The 14,003-nt window shown below is 39.6% G+C and overlaps 1 protein-coding gene across 1 annotated transcript in view; it reads left to right on the forward strand.

Annotated features, from left to right (window-relative positions):
- The window catches only part of Fmn2 (formin 2), a 309,451-nt gene that overhangs the window by 204,594 nt on the left and 90,854 nt on the right, over positions 1 to 14,003 (forward strand). The window contains 1 exon segment of the mRNA XM_032914755.1: positions 668 to 760. Within this exon segment, the coding sequence (XP_032770646.1) occupies positions 668 to 760 (93 nt within the window).

The following is a 14,003-nucleotide window of genomic DNA, read 5'->3' on the forward strand; positions in this document are numbered from 1 at the left end:
CTCAGGTCTTCATTTATGAGTCTGCTGTTTATCTTTCTGTGGACGGCCATGTTTAACTTTAATTTCCTGAGCTGACCTAGGTGGTAGTAATATCTTCTCTCTTGACTTATTTTAAGGATTTGATTAAATTTTCAATTAAAATGACCTCAAATGCTCTAGAAATTCTGGCTGCTCTGCTAAGGACACCACCACCTCTCTGTTTCATTTTTGAGAAGTTTTTACTGTAATTAGAGATAAACTTGTATAAGAAGTGAGTTAATAGTTTTAATGGTAAAAATGCTTAGCTATCGCTGTACTGCCTACAGGACATTATTATAACGTCACACAGCCCCAAACAGGTTTGACCTCAGAACTGCGCTCTCATATAGGGTCTGGTGTCCTTACCAGAAACCGAGGTCCTGATATCTAGGTCACTTGTCCCACAGATCAGTTTACAAGTGGTTGGACTAGGTATGTACATTCTTGGGAATGTATTTTTGTGGGTCATTGAAAGGGTGTATAATATATATCATAAATGGAGATGATTCCAATATGGTTACACAACACACGTCAATGAAAGTGGTTGACGTGTTTTTTCCGACATTGGCTCATATGCTTTCTAAAAACGACTATAATATTCCCTTGACAATGTGGTGCTTTAAAAATGGTCTTGTTCTCTCCATTTCAGCCTGTGAGGTGGAAGCAGGTAAAGTGTACCAGGTGTCCTCTGAAGAGCACATGCAGCCTTTCAAGGAAAACATGGAGCAGTTCATCAGTCAAGGTAAACTGCAGAGACGTCTCCCTCCTCCTTAGGCAGATATGTATGTAGCAGCCATCTGTTTCAATGGGAACTTAAACAAAATTATTTTGGCATTACTGAAAAAACAATAAACCCCCAAATATCCAAACAAACACTTGGGTTAATCACGTCACAGGCATGAGAGGCTAACAATTTGCTAACTATGCTATTTTGTAACTAGTCTTCATTGTGATTGGATGATGTTTTGTGAACAACACACCCATGCAGGGTCCAGCATGGCTGAGTAAAGGGTGGTGTAACACAGTTCCTGCCCTTGGAGCACTGCCAGGCCTTTGATGCCTGCACGGGTGCTGATGGTTGCTGTTGCCCTGAAGCTGATCTGTCGTCTCTTCTATTTTATTTTCAATCTCTTTTTGTGGGGAATATACTTCTCCCATTACTCAGAGGTAATCACTCCATAATTAATAAAACAGATGCAGTTCTTGGGAGAGATGGTGGTGGTCATGAGGCTGTGGAGGATGAGGAACAGACCTCCTGCTTGGCCCTAAGAGCCATGGAAAAGGATCTCAACAACATAATCACAGAGGTCATAAAAGCCTACAGTCTTTTGTAGAAATACTTTCATAGCAAGACTTGGCCTTGATTTTGGAATGATGAGGAGATACATGTACCCTCTGGTCCAATGACTGGTACACAGTTAGCCAGGGTGAACTTGGGGACATTAAAGATAGAAAGTTAAAATGGTCTTAAGAAGAAAAGGCATGGATAGGAAGGGAAGAAGAAATCTACAGAAAACAAGCAAATAATTGAGTTGAGTTATCTTATAGGAGGAAGGCTTAAATATGATCCAGAAACAAAAAATATTAGAAGGCGTGCAAGGAGTCCATGGAATTGCTAGGATAAACAAAGAATAGAGAATGAAAAGATGATTATAAGCAGATAAACTGTTAATACTTGATTTTCCTAACTGCTTGCAGGATTGGCATTGGCCAGACCCAGAGAGATATCAAAGAGAGCTAGCTGCTTTACTTAATACGTTTTAAAACTTTGTAAGAAATTATTTTAACCTTAGTAGTCTGCCAACTTTCTGTTCTTACATGAAAATAGTTTTTAAAGAATACTGTCTGCTGTACCAGGAAACTGCAAAAGCTGTGCTCCGCTCCCCGTGAGGAACAAGCTGTGTAAAAACTGTAAGGGACTGTGCTTTTGTTTTCTGTTTAGTTTCTGTTTTAAGGAAACAGGCGTTGGGACCAATGATTCATAAAATTTATGTAAATTTAAGGATTTCTAATAAATGATTAACAATGGTCAAAGCCTTGACCGTAGAGCATTAGAAAATAAAGGACTGGGGTCAGGCTCTGTGATCTGGAGAAGACCAAAGAGTGAGAAGGAAGAAGGAAGAAAGGAGAAGAAAGAAGGATGATGAGAATCCTTGCACAAAGAGGGAGCCCTTGACCTGACAGCTTGCATCCACTACTGACTTCAAGTCCTCGTTAAATCAGCGCTGCTCCCATTGCTGCCTTTCTCAGGACCCTCCTCATGCTGAGACTGGATCTTGGCACACCGTTACTTTAAATCGCTTGTGTTATAAAGGCATAAGACTTTGTGCTTTTATTTTTAAAATTGGGTATTTTATGAGGTGTGTTTTTCTTTATAATTGATTTCTGTCGCTGTTGCTTATTTTTTTTCTTTTCTTACAGTGATACAGATTGAACGGGGTCCTTGCATACGTGGTAGACAAATGCTCTACCACTGAGCTACATCTCCAACCCATTCCCTTACGTTTCAACTCTGCTTATGACCTCAGTACAATGTGGTATTTATTTGCTTTGTCAAAACATTGTCCCCAAAGAATAAAGTCCATCAGTGTCTTTTAAATCTTCAGGACACCATCTGCTATTTTGGGATGAATTAATACCTCTAGATATTTAATACTTTTATTTTAGAGTGCATAAATATTATATCACTGATGCTTTCTACATTCTGAAGACATAAACATAGATGGAAAAATTCAGAGTATACTAAAAAAACTGGTCTTTTTTTGTTGTTGTTGTTTTCTTCCTTTCTTTTTCTTTTTTTCTCTCTCACTGTTTGAAGTCATTGAAACTTAGAATTCTATCAAAGCATTTACTACTCAAAACATTTCAGCACTGGAATGTAACTTCTCTTCTGAAGATCAGATTTATATCATGCCATGCTCTGGGAAAGATTTTGTTCTTTGAGGAATTCTCCTAGAGGCGAACGTGGCATGAGACTGAGGCCAAATAGCACTCAGAAGACTGTGTCTGTCTTCTCTGTAGTTGACTATGGCTTTCATAGCTCATTCAAGTGTCACTGGTAATGACTTACAAAGAATGAGCCATGGCTCCATTCTAATCGACATGAGCACAGCTTCCTCTCAATGGAAAAATACTGCTTTAAAGATCACTGAAAGAGAACACTGTTGAGATTCCTGAATCAGAGTGACTATCACTCTCAGATTTAACTCTCCATGAACAAAGGTAGAAAGCTCATTCATCCCTAAACAAGTATTCTTCCTTCACAATAATCATCTTGTGGTTATGGATCATAGACCTCTCAGGTCTCATTCCACTAGGGATGAGAAAGCTGAGGCCTGGCTTTCCCACCTTGGAGAATTTTAAGATTAAGAAAGTGTCATTTAATAAGATGATACATGCCTAAAAGATTACACAGCTGGAGGGGTCCAGTCATCCTGCGTGGTTTATGCAGAAGTAGGACGTTCTTAATTCAGGGACTTGTTTAAGACAAAGGCAGGCCATTTGACAATGTGAGCAGGAGCACATTGTATGTGATTCATTGCACATAGTCTATTAAGTGTTATAAATTAAATCTACCTGCTTGGTTTTCTATATTGTATCACATGATACATGATTTATTACATAATATTGTTAATTTATATGTTATAGACTAAAACTAAGGTTGTGCTTTATGTGTTTTTTTTTATTTGAAAAAAAGAATATGAATTGAAAAAGAATTCAAGCTACTGGAAATTTAGGAATTAGGTTTCCAAAGCACAGAGAAACACTATAAATAGTTTCCATTGCCAATAATCTGTGATTCGAGGAATAGACAGAGGCTGATAGTTTGTTTGTTTTTTTTTTTTTTTTTTAGTATTTACCCATAGGGAAGACATGATTTCCAAGTCTTGCTAAACGGAGTAAAATGTCTTTATATTTTAATTACAATTTAAGTAGTGGTTTCAACTTTATTCATAATGAAGTTATTAGAAGTTGTACATTTCTGGGTTAAATAAAAGCAGTTTTATAATGATAATAAAATATTCAGACTTTGGCAAGCATCACCATTGTCATTAGGTTGAATAGGATGTGCCTCTGTGTGTGTGTGAGTGTGTGTGTGTGTGTGTGTGTGTGTGTGTGTGTGTGTGTTCGTGTGTGTTGTTCAGTGGTTAAGTACAAGTTAGGCATGTTTAAGGTTCTGAGCTCAAATCCTAGCACCCCAAAAGTTCAGTGTGTCTAGGCATTCTTTTGGCTATTTATTGCAGTAATGAAAGTGAAAGGCGGATATCTTAGTGAATCTTACACTTCACATTGTCATAAAGACAAAAGATAGCATAGACGGCAATGACAATGCTTTGGTACAACTTGTGTGGATCAACTGTGTCAAAATGTGAAAAATAATGACCATCTTCATGCATTTGGGCTCCTGGACCTGGTTTTAGTGATACATGATGAGCATGATGAAGGTCAAGAAATATTTTTCTTAAGATGATTTTTTATAAGGCAGTATTTGGGGGCTCTTTAGGTATCAAGGCAAAAGTCTAAAGTCAAACTTATAACTATAGAAAATTCTACCTTTATAGCACATGTCAAATCTTTGCTTATAACCCGACTTTTATCAATAATAATATAACTTTGTCATTTCCACCCTGGCCAAAATTAACCACAGGAGAATATTCATATTTTATGTATCCAGAATCTGTTTAAATGTGCCTAATTCTCTAATGTAAAAATCTCTTGAGCAGTTCAAAAGGCAGACCGTGTCTAATGCTGGCCAAACGTTTTATTGCATTAGCTCCAGAGTCTAAGAGAAACATCTCTTATCCTCCTAATCCAGCCATTGTGTGGTCTGGGGATCACATTCTAGCAATCTTTGTGGATTTCATCTCATCCCAGAACCCACTTATTCTTCCAAGTTTTCCTTCCCTGCCTTCTTACTTCCACTCAAGCCAGGATTTCATGGTCTCCATTTCAACATCTCTGTTTCAGGAATGTCTCTCAAGTCTACCTTAAAATAGGCAGCAGAGAAACTGTTGTCTGCTTCCTTTGCGGCACCAGCTTTTGTCAAGGTGCTAGCTCCCCTCTGACCAGAAACCCTGAATGTAGATTCACTTGAATGTTGTTCTGCCTCTGCCCCAGCTTTGGATCAATTACAGTACTTACTGTCTGCTACTGTGTTATGTGTTCCTTCCTCAGTAGTACAAGTGCCACTGAGAGAGCGTCTTTGCTCAACTGACTTCTCCCTAGCCTCCCAGAATATGGCTCCAGCCCAGTCACATGTCTTGATCATCATTTCAGAGACGAACAGTCTTCCTCAAGCCTACTTCTTGGGCTTTTGTCTGATTCTTCTATAGTGGTGAATGGGAATGTGAGATCGTCCTTACAAGGTATCTAATGACCCCTTAAATTTATGGCCAATAAGCATTGGACCTAGTTTCTACAAATCAATATTGTAAGGTTTCCTTGCAAAATTAGGTTTCTAGATTTTTAAGACTGTTTACCTCATCTCCTCTTAAGCGTACACACTCTTCCCTTCTAGAATTCTAGTGATAAGCCACATTTATTTGCCATTTATGATACGTCATTGTGCAAAGAGTTTTCCCACACTTAACGAGGGCTACACTCACAGACCCTTGGAACTCATGTTCTGCTTTTGTTCCACTACTATAAGTACAATAAGAAGGAAACCCTGTTCCTATCCCTGCCAGATCCTTCCGTGCAAGCTGAGATCAGACAATCCTCTATGGATCAAGGAATCTCATCTTACAGAACAGAATATCGTGAGAAGGGCCCCAAAGATACACCAATGTAGACAATAACTCCTTTTAGTGATGGTGACACTTTTATTAGAGGAGTGGTAGGTGGATGTGAGAGAATTGAAGATAAAAAAGGAGAAGACATGGACAAAAGTGAAATGGTTAGGGGTAGGACTCCGAAGCAAATCGGGGGTTTCATCATAAGCAAGGGAGCAGTGATAATGCTAATGACAAGGCTGTATCATCAGCAATGATAAAGGCTGAGAATGCTCCAGGGATCAAACTTGGTTAATCCACACAGCTCTCACTAAGTAACTTGGATTATATCCTAATATCTCATAGCATTGTGGCAAAAGCTTAAATGGAGGCAGATTGGTCCTTGGAGGAGGAGGAGGAGGAGGGAGGAGGAGGAGGAGGAGGAGGAGGAGGAGGAGGAGGAGGAGGAGGAGGAGGAGGAGGAGGAGGAGGAGGAGGAGGAAGGCTCCTTTTAAGACTGACATGACACATGATCAGGGAAATGCGGAGCTGAGTGCTGATGAAGTGATGGTTAGGGGACAGAATAGATTTGTCCAGTTATCATAGGGAGAGAAGCACATGGAAACATGCTAGACTGGTGCCAAGACTTCTTATCTGAGTGACTGAGTATCATTGATCAATGACAAATTGAGGACAAAGGAACTGTGAAAGCCCCTTATCCAAATTATTTATGACCCAGAAATGTTGCAGTTTTTTTCTATTTTTTTTAAGAGTTGGAAATATTGTTGTTTATTCTACTTTCATATTGTGAAATAATCAAAAAATTTGACTTTTTTGAGCAATGGTATCAGTTATTGAATGTTTGGGCTTTTACATCTTTGGGAAAGTGTTCTTCAATGAGTATAGGAAGAAACGGGAGTGGGACGTGAACATCAATAAATAACCAACTGTGCATGCGCAGTGGACAGGTGGGTGTGTGTTGGATTAAGCTAAGTTCTACAAATGAAAATTTAGATTGTCGAGTGGATGTGGTCACCCAGGACAAGAATGGAATAGTCATGAATGACTCTGAGAGAAAGTATCATGTGGAAAATGGGCAGAGGAAGAGAAACTCCGATAGGTGTTAGTTTTCAGGTAGGAAAGAAAAATAGGAAGCTCTTATTGTAGTGGAAGCTTGAGTTGGGATGAATTTTCGGGTGTAAATGATGAGGTTTTTCTTCTATGTGCAATGATATTTATGGCATCTTGGACTGTAAATATGAACTTCTAGCAAGGGCAGTGGAGGCATCATATTTTTCAGACTCACATGAGCAGAAATGAAATTTGTCAGCTTTAGCATGTAAAACACATGAAGAAGCAGAAGGGAATTGCTTTCAACAATTTCAAATAGTATCGTGGAACGGCCATAATGATGCGTTAATCGTCCGACTCAACCCTTTAATCAGAGTTAGGATAACTTAGGTTATTTGAATTTTATCTCATATATCATGGGTGTGTTTTATGCACATGTGATTAGAAAAATTAATTCTTAATACCTAGATAACTGGTCAGAATTTACTTGTTAACTTTTGTAAAGCTTTCTTTGGTGATTTTTGTGGGGGAAGGGTTATAACATAAAACTGGAAGACAATAGAATTTGCTGGGCAGTCCTAAAGTTTCTCATTATTTTCTCAGAACTGAACACCCTCCTCCTCTTCCTCTTCCTCCTCCTCCCCCTCCCTTCCCTCCCCTCCCCCCCTCCTCCTCCTCCTTCCTCCTCTCCTCCTCCTCCTCCTCCTCCCTCCTCCTCCTCCTCCTCCTCCTCCTCCTCCTCCTCCTCCTCCTCCTCTCTCCTCCTCCACACTACCCAACCCTCTTTGATTGCTGAATCTAAGCTGTAGGTTAGACAAACTGTGCACAAAACCTATACCATTGCACAGCTAGGGCAGACCTAGTATGTATTAGCTTGGCTGCAAGTCTGTGTGTGGTGTGTGTGTGTGTGGTGTGTTTGTGTGGGTGTGTGGGGTGTGTGTGTGGGGGGTGGGGGTGTGTATGTGGGGGGTGTGGAATGTGTGTGTGTATGTGTATGTGTATGTGTGGTGTGTGTATGTGGGGTGTGTGGGGGATGTGTGGGGGTGGGGTGTGTGTGGGGTGTGGGGGGGTGTAGGTGTGGTGTGTGTCTGTGTGGTGTGTGGTGTGTATGTGGGGTATGAGTGTGTATGTGGTGTGTGTGTGTGTGTGTGTGTGTGTGTGTGTGTGTGTGTAAGTAAAGTCTGCTATATGTTGTTTCCACCCCCTGGAATCAAATCAGAGCCTACTTTCCTCCGTTGGCCTTCTCTGCTTTTACTCATATTTTGATTTGCGTGTACTTTAAATTTTAATTAAAAAGAATGTACGGTTCTCCCAATGCTACTCGATGAAGTCGGGCCTCTACTGTCCTTTCTCAAATTGAAAACAGCAAATGGGATTTTTCACAGACCCCACTGCCCATATCTTCCAGTCACAGACACTTCTCCCCTTAACCTAAGCATAGCGAATTGAGGCTGAACAATCCTTGTGAGTCGAATCAAGATGAAAACGCATAAATCTGTAATCACATGCTTATAATTAGAAGGGTGTTGAAACCACAAGTCTTAAATATACAATCCCCGGTATTGGTAATACTATACATGAGAATGAAGAGATGCTGAAAGCAAGATTATTAGTTGTGCCAGATCCTGGGCAGTCCCCCAGCTCTGAGGCTTTTCTATCAGAAATGGTACTGTCTACCACATAAACTGGGCTCCTCAGTGAGGAGGAGGGGCCGTGGGGTTACTTTCCTTCCTTTTTCCCCCCCTTTAAACATAAAGTGGGAATTCTTTTCAGTAATAAAAAAGAAATGGATATTTAAAATAGTCTATTATTGACCATTTGAAAAAAAAGAAGCATACTGTCTTTTAGTCTATTGGATTTTAATTAATCTGGTAAAAATAGCTAAGCATCAGACCTTAATATTGTTTCTTTTGTGGTAAATACTTTGTTTTAGCTTCCTTAGGGTTGTCTGAGCAGATGTGGTGGTGTTCATTTCATAACCTGAAGATGAAGACCCAGACATCTTCAGAAGACTGAGATAACACAATGTGTAGATGGTAGGCACGCTGAAGCCACGCCCTTGTGAAGGAGATGGGAGCTATACCATTTTAGTTTAAAAGTTGTAATACTAACGAGGGATCCAGAGAGAGGCTGGGCAAAGCCACTGTCCACTGTCCGTGGTTAGGCATGTTACTCTCAGAAGCTCACCATTAGCAGAACTAAAAGGAGGGAAAACGTTTTAATGTAAATGCATGCAGATAGGCAGCCATTTCACACAATGTATTGACACATGATCATTCCACTGTCGACCTCATGTGCCTGCTGATAATTCTTGACACAAAAAGAAAGATGAATTGGAAGCATAGCTCATCCCCACTACTTCCTAAGGGTTAGATTTCCAACAGCCTCAGCCATTTCTCCGCAACTGTGGATGAGAATGAATCAGAGTCTAGGAAGCCTGAGAGCTTGGTTCCATCTGAGGGCCTCCTACAAATGCCTCCTGCCTCTTTCTATCTATTTGGCTCTCCCTACCAACATACCATGTCGCAGGTCTCACATCTCGACAGTGAAGATGGACCTTCAGCATCTAGTACAGTTTGTAGAGCCAGTAGAGACCTCTTTCCTAGATGGAAAGATAGCTCTATTTCTAGGGCCAGCCCCTCAGTTCTCCTGCGCTACTCATTTTTCTTAGTATTATGTGATTGATGTGTCCTGTGCTTTACTTCACAGTAAATAAGTGTTGCAACTATTTAAATAAGCATGTATCCAGTGTAAAACTCAGATATGTCATGGGATGCAAAACTATTGTCATCCTTTATTCACACTGGTACCTAAAATGTACTTAACGGTTTCAAAACTTTGCCAATACATGGTTCTTAGCTTCAGTTTTTAAGTCCTGATCTGTCTTATAAAATGCTATTCTAGTCATGTCCAGGTTGTTCATTGTCTCCCTGATGGTATGCATATTATATATATATATATATATATATGTATGTATATGTATATGTGTGTGTGTGTATTTTTTTTCCTATTGACATGCCTGTCATTTTACTACCATGCTATTGGGAAATATTTACGTAATTAGGGTATAAAAACCCTGTCAGTTGTGTTCTTGCAAACACTTCTTTTCCTATCACATTTGTGTTGATTATTGATAAATGAAATTGTTAGATTCTCTCTTATGACATTTAGTAACCTGTTCCTTGATAATGTCTTTGCCTTTAAAAATGTTCTGGTTGGGGGCCTGGAAGATGGCTCAGTATGGAGAAAACCTGGTGGGCCTGCATAAGAACTAGAGTTTGAATCTCCAGGACCTAAAACATCATGGTGTGAGTGTGTAATCCTAATACTTCAGAGAGGCAGTAGAGACAGGAAGCTCCCTGGAGCTCATTGGCCACCTAACCTAGCCATCTGCAAAATTCTAGGTTCAGTGAGAGACCCAATCTCAAAAACTAAGGCGATCGTGAAGTTATTTAGGATGTCACCAGAGGTAATCCTGTGGTTTTCATACAGGAAAATGTACCTACACAGAAATGCATATAACATGTACACACATACACACACATACATGCATACACATATACACACATATACATACATACACACACACACACACACACACACACACACAAACACACACACACATACCCACACCATACACACAGAGAGAGACAGAGAGAAAGATAGACAGAGCCTTGTAGGATGATGTCATACAGGTGAAGGCAGGTACAAGATAGAACAAGGCCTGTCATTGGACAAGAAGGAAGGATGGGCGGGAGAAAAGTTTTTAGAGAGAGGAAGAGACTGGAGTGAGGGAAGAGAAGTAGCAGAGAGAACATGGAGGCCAATGTTAAGATTCCTCTCTACACATTTACAGGTTGTTATGAATGTTCTTAAGGGATGGATGTGTACAGGGCTTTGTATGACTAGGTGGGCAATTATATCTTATCAATTGGATCAGAGATTATTGTGTTATCTGTTCTTTCATGTGGTGAATTCAGTTCAAGAGAGTATGTGTGGCTGGAGATACTAAGCTGCCACGGAATTGGGATGTATATTTCTGGCATGGTGGAAACCTGCCTTGGGAACTAGATGGGTAGAGAGATTGCTGCCAGGCTCAGAGAGAAGCTATCAGAAGTGTGATATGGAGTAGAGCAAAGCGGGTGAGAGGCTTTACTGACTGAGATGAAGATGTCTACCCCTATCTTGGGGTACTATGGTGCTGGAACAAGTATGGGGTAAAAGACAGCATTTTTTTTTATAATTTTACAGCAAAAGAGCCTTATACATTTGTAAAGATATATGCTTTTATTTTGATAGTTTTGCTCTCATGTTTAATCTGTCAATTCATCTAAATTTATTTTCACATTTCTTCTGTGATAGAAATCTGATTTTTGTGCTCTATGATATTAGTTGTTTGCTACCTCGTGATAGGCATGCCACCCTTTCTCTGTGAATAATGCAGTTTCATTTATTCCATGCAGTCTGTTCTCACACCTTTCCTAGGCAATTTATTTCTGTCTTTTTTTTTTCCTCAATCAAAGCTTGTGACCACTGTGTTTACTGGAGCCTCTGAAATATCGTGCAATGAGAAAGGCTTAGCATGCATATCCATCTTAGTGACATAGTTTTCTGTAAAATTAGGGAAGCACGAAACCAATTTCTCTATTAGGATCTAGACACAGTTGCATAAATATCCACATAGATCATTCTGAGAAGAACCAACATCTCTATGGTATCTGTGCTTTCCTCCTATGAATGCATTGAGGAGCTTTTGTCTTTAGGACTCTGTTCACGTCTGTCTAAAGGCTCTTACAATCTTGTCAAGGTCTTTACTTTTTCATTGATGTAGTCCTAGAGACATTATCTGGGGCTGTGTCTTGTGAGTTGTGTTTACTATAGTTGAAGGTAGATTGCATCCAAATAACTATTCTGCTCCCACTACTTATTATAGACTGCATACTTTGTGACCTTTCCTAGTAATACACCTATTGGGGATTTTATTTTTGAAAGGTTTCCAGCATCAGTGTTGCTGAAAATAATGACAGTTTATTTTCTACCATCTTCTTTCATTCTTTCCCATTTCTTTATCCCAAAACTATCATAGCTGCTATTATGTACAATCTAATATAGATATAACTAGAAAAGATATCATTTGCAAAAGGCCGTGATTAGGATAGAAATATTTTGAGAATTCTTGATTGAGTTATTTCCAAACTCTTTACTCTACACTGAAGATTTTGTTTTTATTTAATGTTTCCATTCTGATGCTTCAACGATTATACTCTCTTTCTTTACTTGCATGAGTACGTGTGTGTGTGTGTGTGTGTGTGTGTGTGTGTGTGTGCATGCACATGCGCACATGTGTTCAAGTACATGCTTATATAGGTATATTTGAGACCAGAAACCATTGTGATGTGTCTTCCTTAAGAGCTCTTTTGTTTATTTTTTGTTATAAAACTAGAAGTGATCCATCTAGGCTAAATCTGCGAATCTCCACCAGCACCCACATGCTGAGATATACACACCACTCCAGATTCATGCTCTGTGTGAGTTCTGAGGATCCGCCCTCAGTTCCCCACACTTGTGGAGCAATCACTTTGGAACTACTTCATCCCCCTGCCCCATTGTGTCTATACCTGATATTATAGAACTTTGGTATTTACACTTCTTTAGTTATGTGGCCTATCTTATAGTGTTTGAATTTGTTCACGGTTGAACAATTACTGCAGTCAAACAGATCAGTACATCCATTTCATAGTTACCCTTGTTGTGTATGTATGGCTTCCGATCTAGAATTCACTCTTTGAGCAGGTTTCCTCTGCATCACGTGATACTGCTCACACGCTGCATAGCATATGTGAGTTATCTGAGCTTCATCTTCTTTCCTAACTTGAAGTTTGTACCACTTGCCTTCCATTTCCCTATACCACTTGCCCTCCCTCGTCTTCTGTCTCAGTGTATTTGAGGGCTTGAGGGAATTGGCTTGGCTCTTTTTAGACTCCACATGTTTGTGACATCATACAATATTTTTCTTTCTGTTAACACAATTCTTTGACAAAGTCTGATGTTGCTATTTTTGCTTTCCTTTAAGCAATAAAAATCTGCAGACTCTTAGCGTTAATCTGACCTATTTATATGCCATTCTTTTGCAGGGTTTTCGCCTTATTGTATGCTTGTTGTGATTCCTAAAATAGAGAATTATCACTGTTTGAAGTATTCAGTTTTTGGTCTCAATTTGAAAGTCCTGCTTCCTTTGCTCACCATTTCTTCATCTGACAACTAAATCCTCATGTTATTTTTCTCTTGTCAGATGTCTACCCTTTAAAGGCCTCTCTGTGGTGAATTCAGGGCTATAAACTGCTCTTGCCTGTGTAACATGTTCTTGATATCACAGTCACTTTTTTGAGGTGTAGATGTACTAATCATGAAACATTGGGTCCAAGGTCAATAATTCCTTTCAGTAGCCTAGAAGTCCTGATCCTCTCTTCCCTGTTGAATTGTCGAAACTTGGGTTCAGTTTTTGTTTCTTTGTTTTTAGTCTGAATTTGCTCTAGGGCACTTTTCATGTTTTCTATTTCTCTTTATGTTTGCTTTGGATAATCATCAGGAGGCTCTACCAACCAAGACTTATTTTAAAATAAGTTCTTTCCTTGCACGTTAGTACAGGACTTTGTGTGCCCAGTGCAATGTGAGGGTTCACCTCTGTGTTGCACAACAGGATTCCCCTTCCATTCAGGGCTGCTGTGGGGGCAACACTTATCCTCAATGTCTCATTCATGGGGTGATCCTTTGTAGTTTCTTGGATACCTTAGAGGGTTCTGGCCTGTTCATCTTTTTATTTTTTCCTGGTTGTCCATGCAAGGAAAAGTTGTAAGAGTCAGTGTTTGCCCTGGGAAATGTTGCCCTCCACCTCTTTGGAATCCTGCTCCTCTTTGTTTCAATGGCCTCAGAGAATTTTCCTTGTTTTCTATGAGATTCAGCCATGCATTCATTTTCATTTTATTTTATTCTATCTTGTGTGTGTGTGTGTGTGTGTGTGTAAAACCCTGCATATCTTGTGTCTAGCAAGTCCATAATATTGTTGAAAATAGACATCTACCTTGTTTCTTCTGTACTATTCAACTGTATTTAAAGTAATTCTTATCAGGGTGTACTTCCAGCTGACTTTCTTTCATTGCAAAGAGGCTTCTAAAGGTATTTGCTAATTTCTGTGCCGACCAG

Source organism: Rattus rattus, chromosome 10 (assembly GCF_011064425.1).
Source record: "Rattus rattus isolate New Zealand chromosome 10, Rrattus_CSIRO_v1, whole genome shotgun sequence".
In the NCBI taxonomy this organism is placed as follows: domain Eukaryota; kingdom Metazoa; phylum Chordata; class Mammalia; order Rodentia; family Muridae; genus Rattus; species Rattus rattus.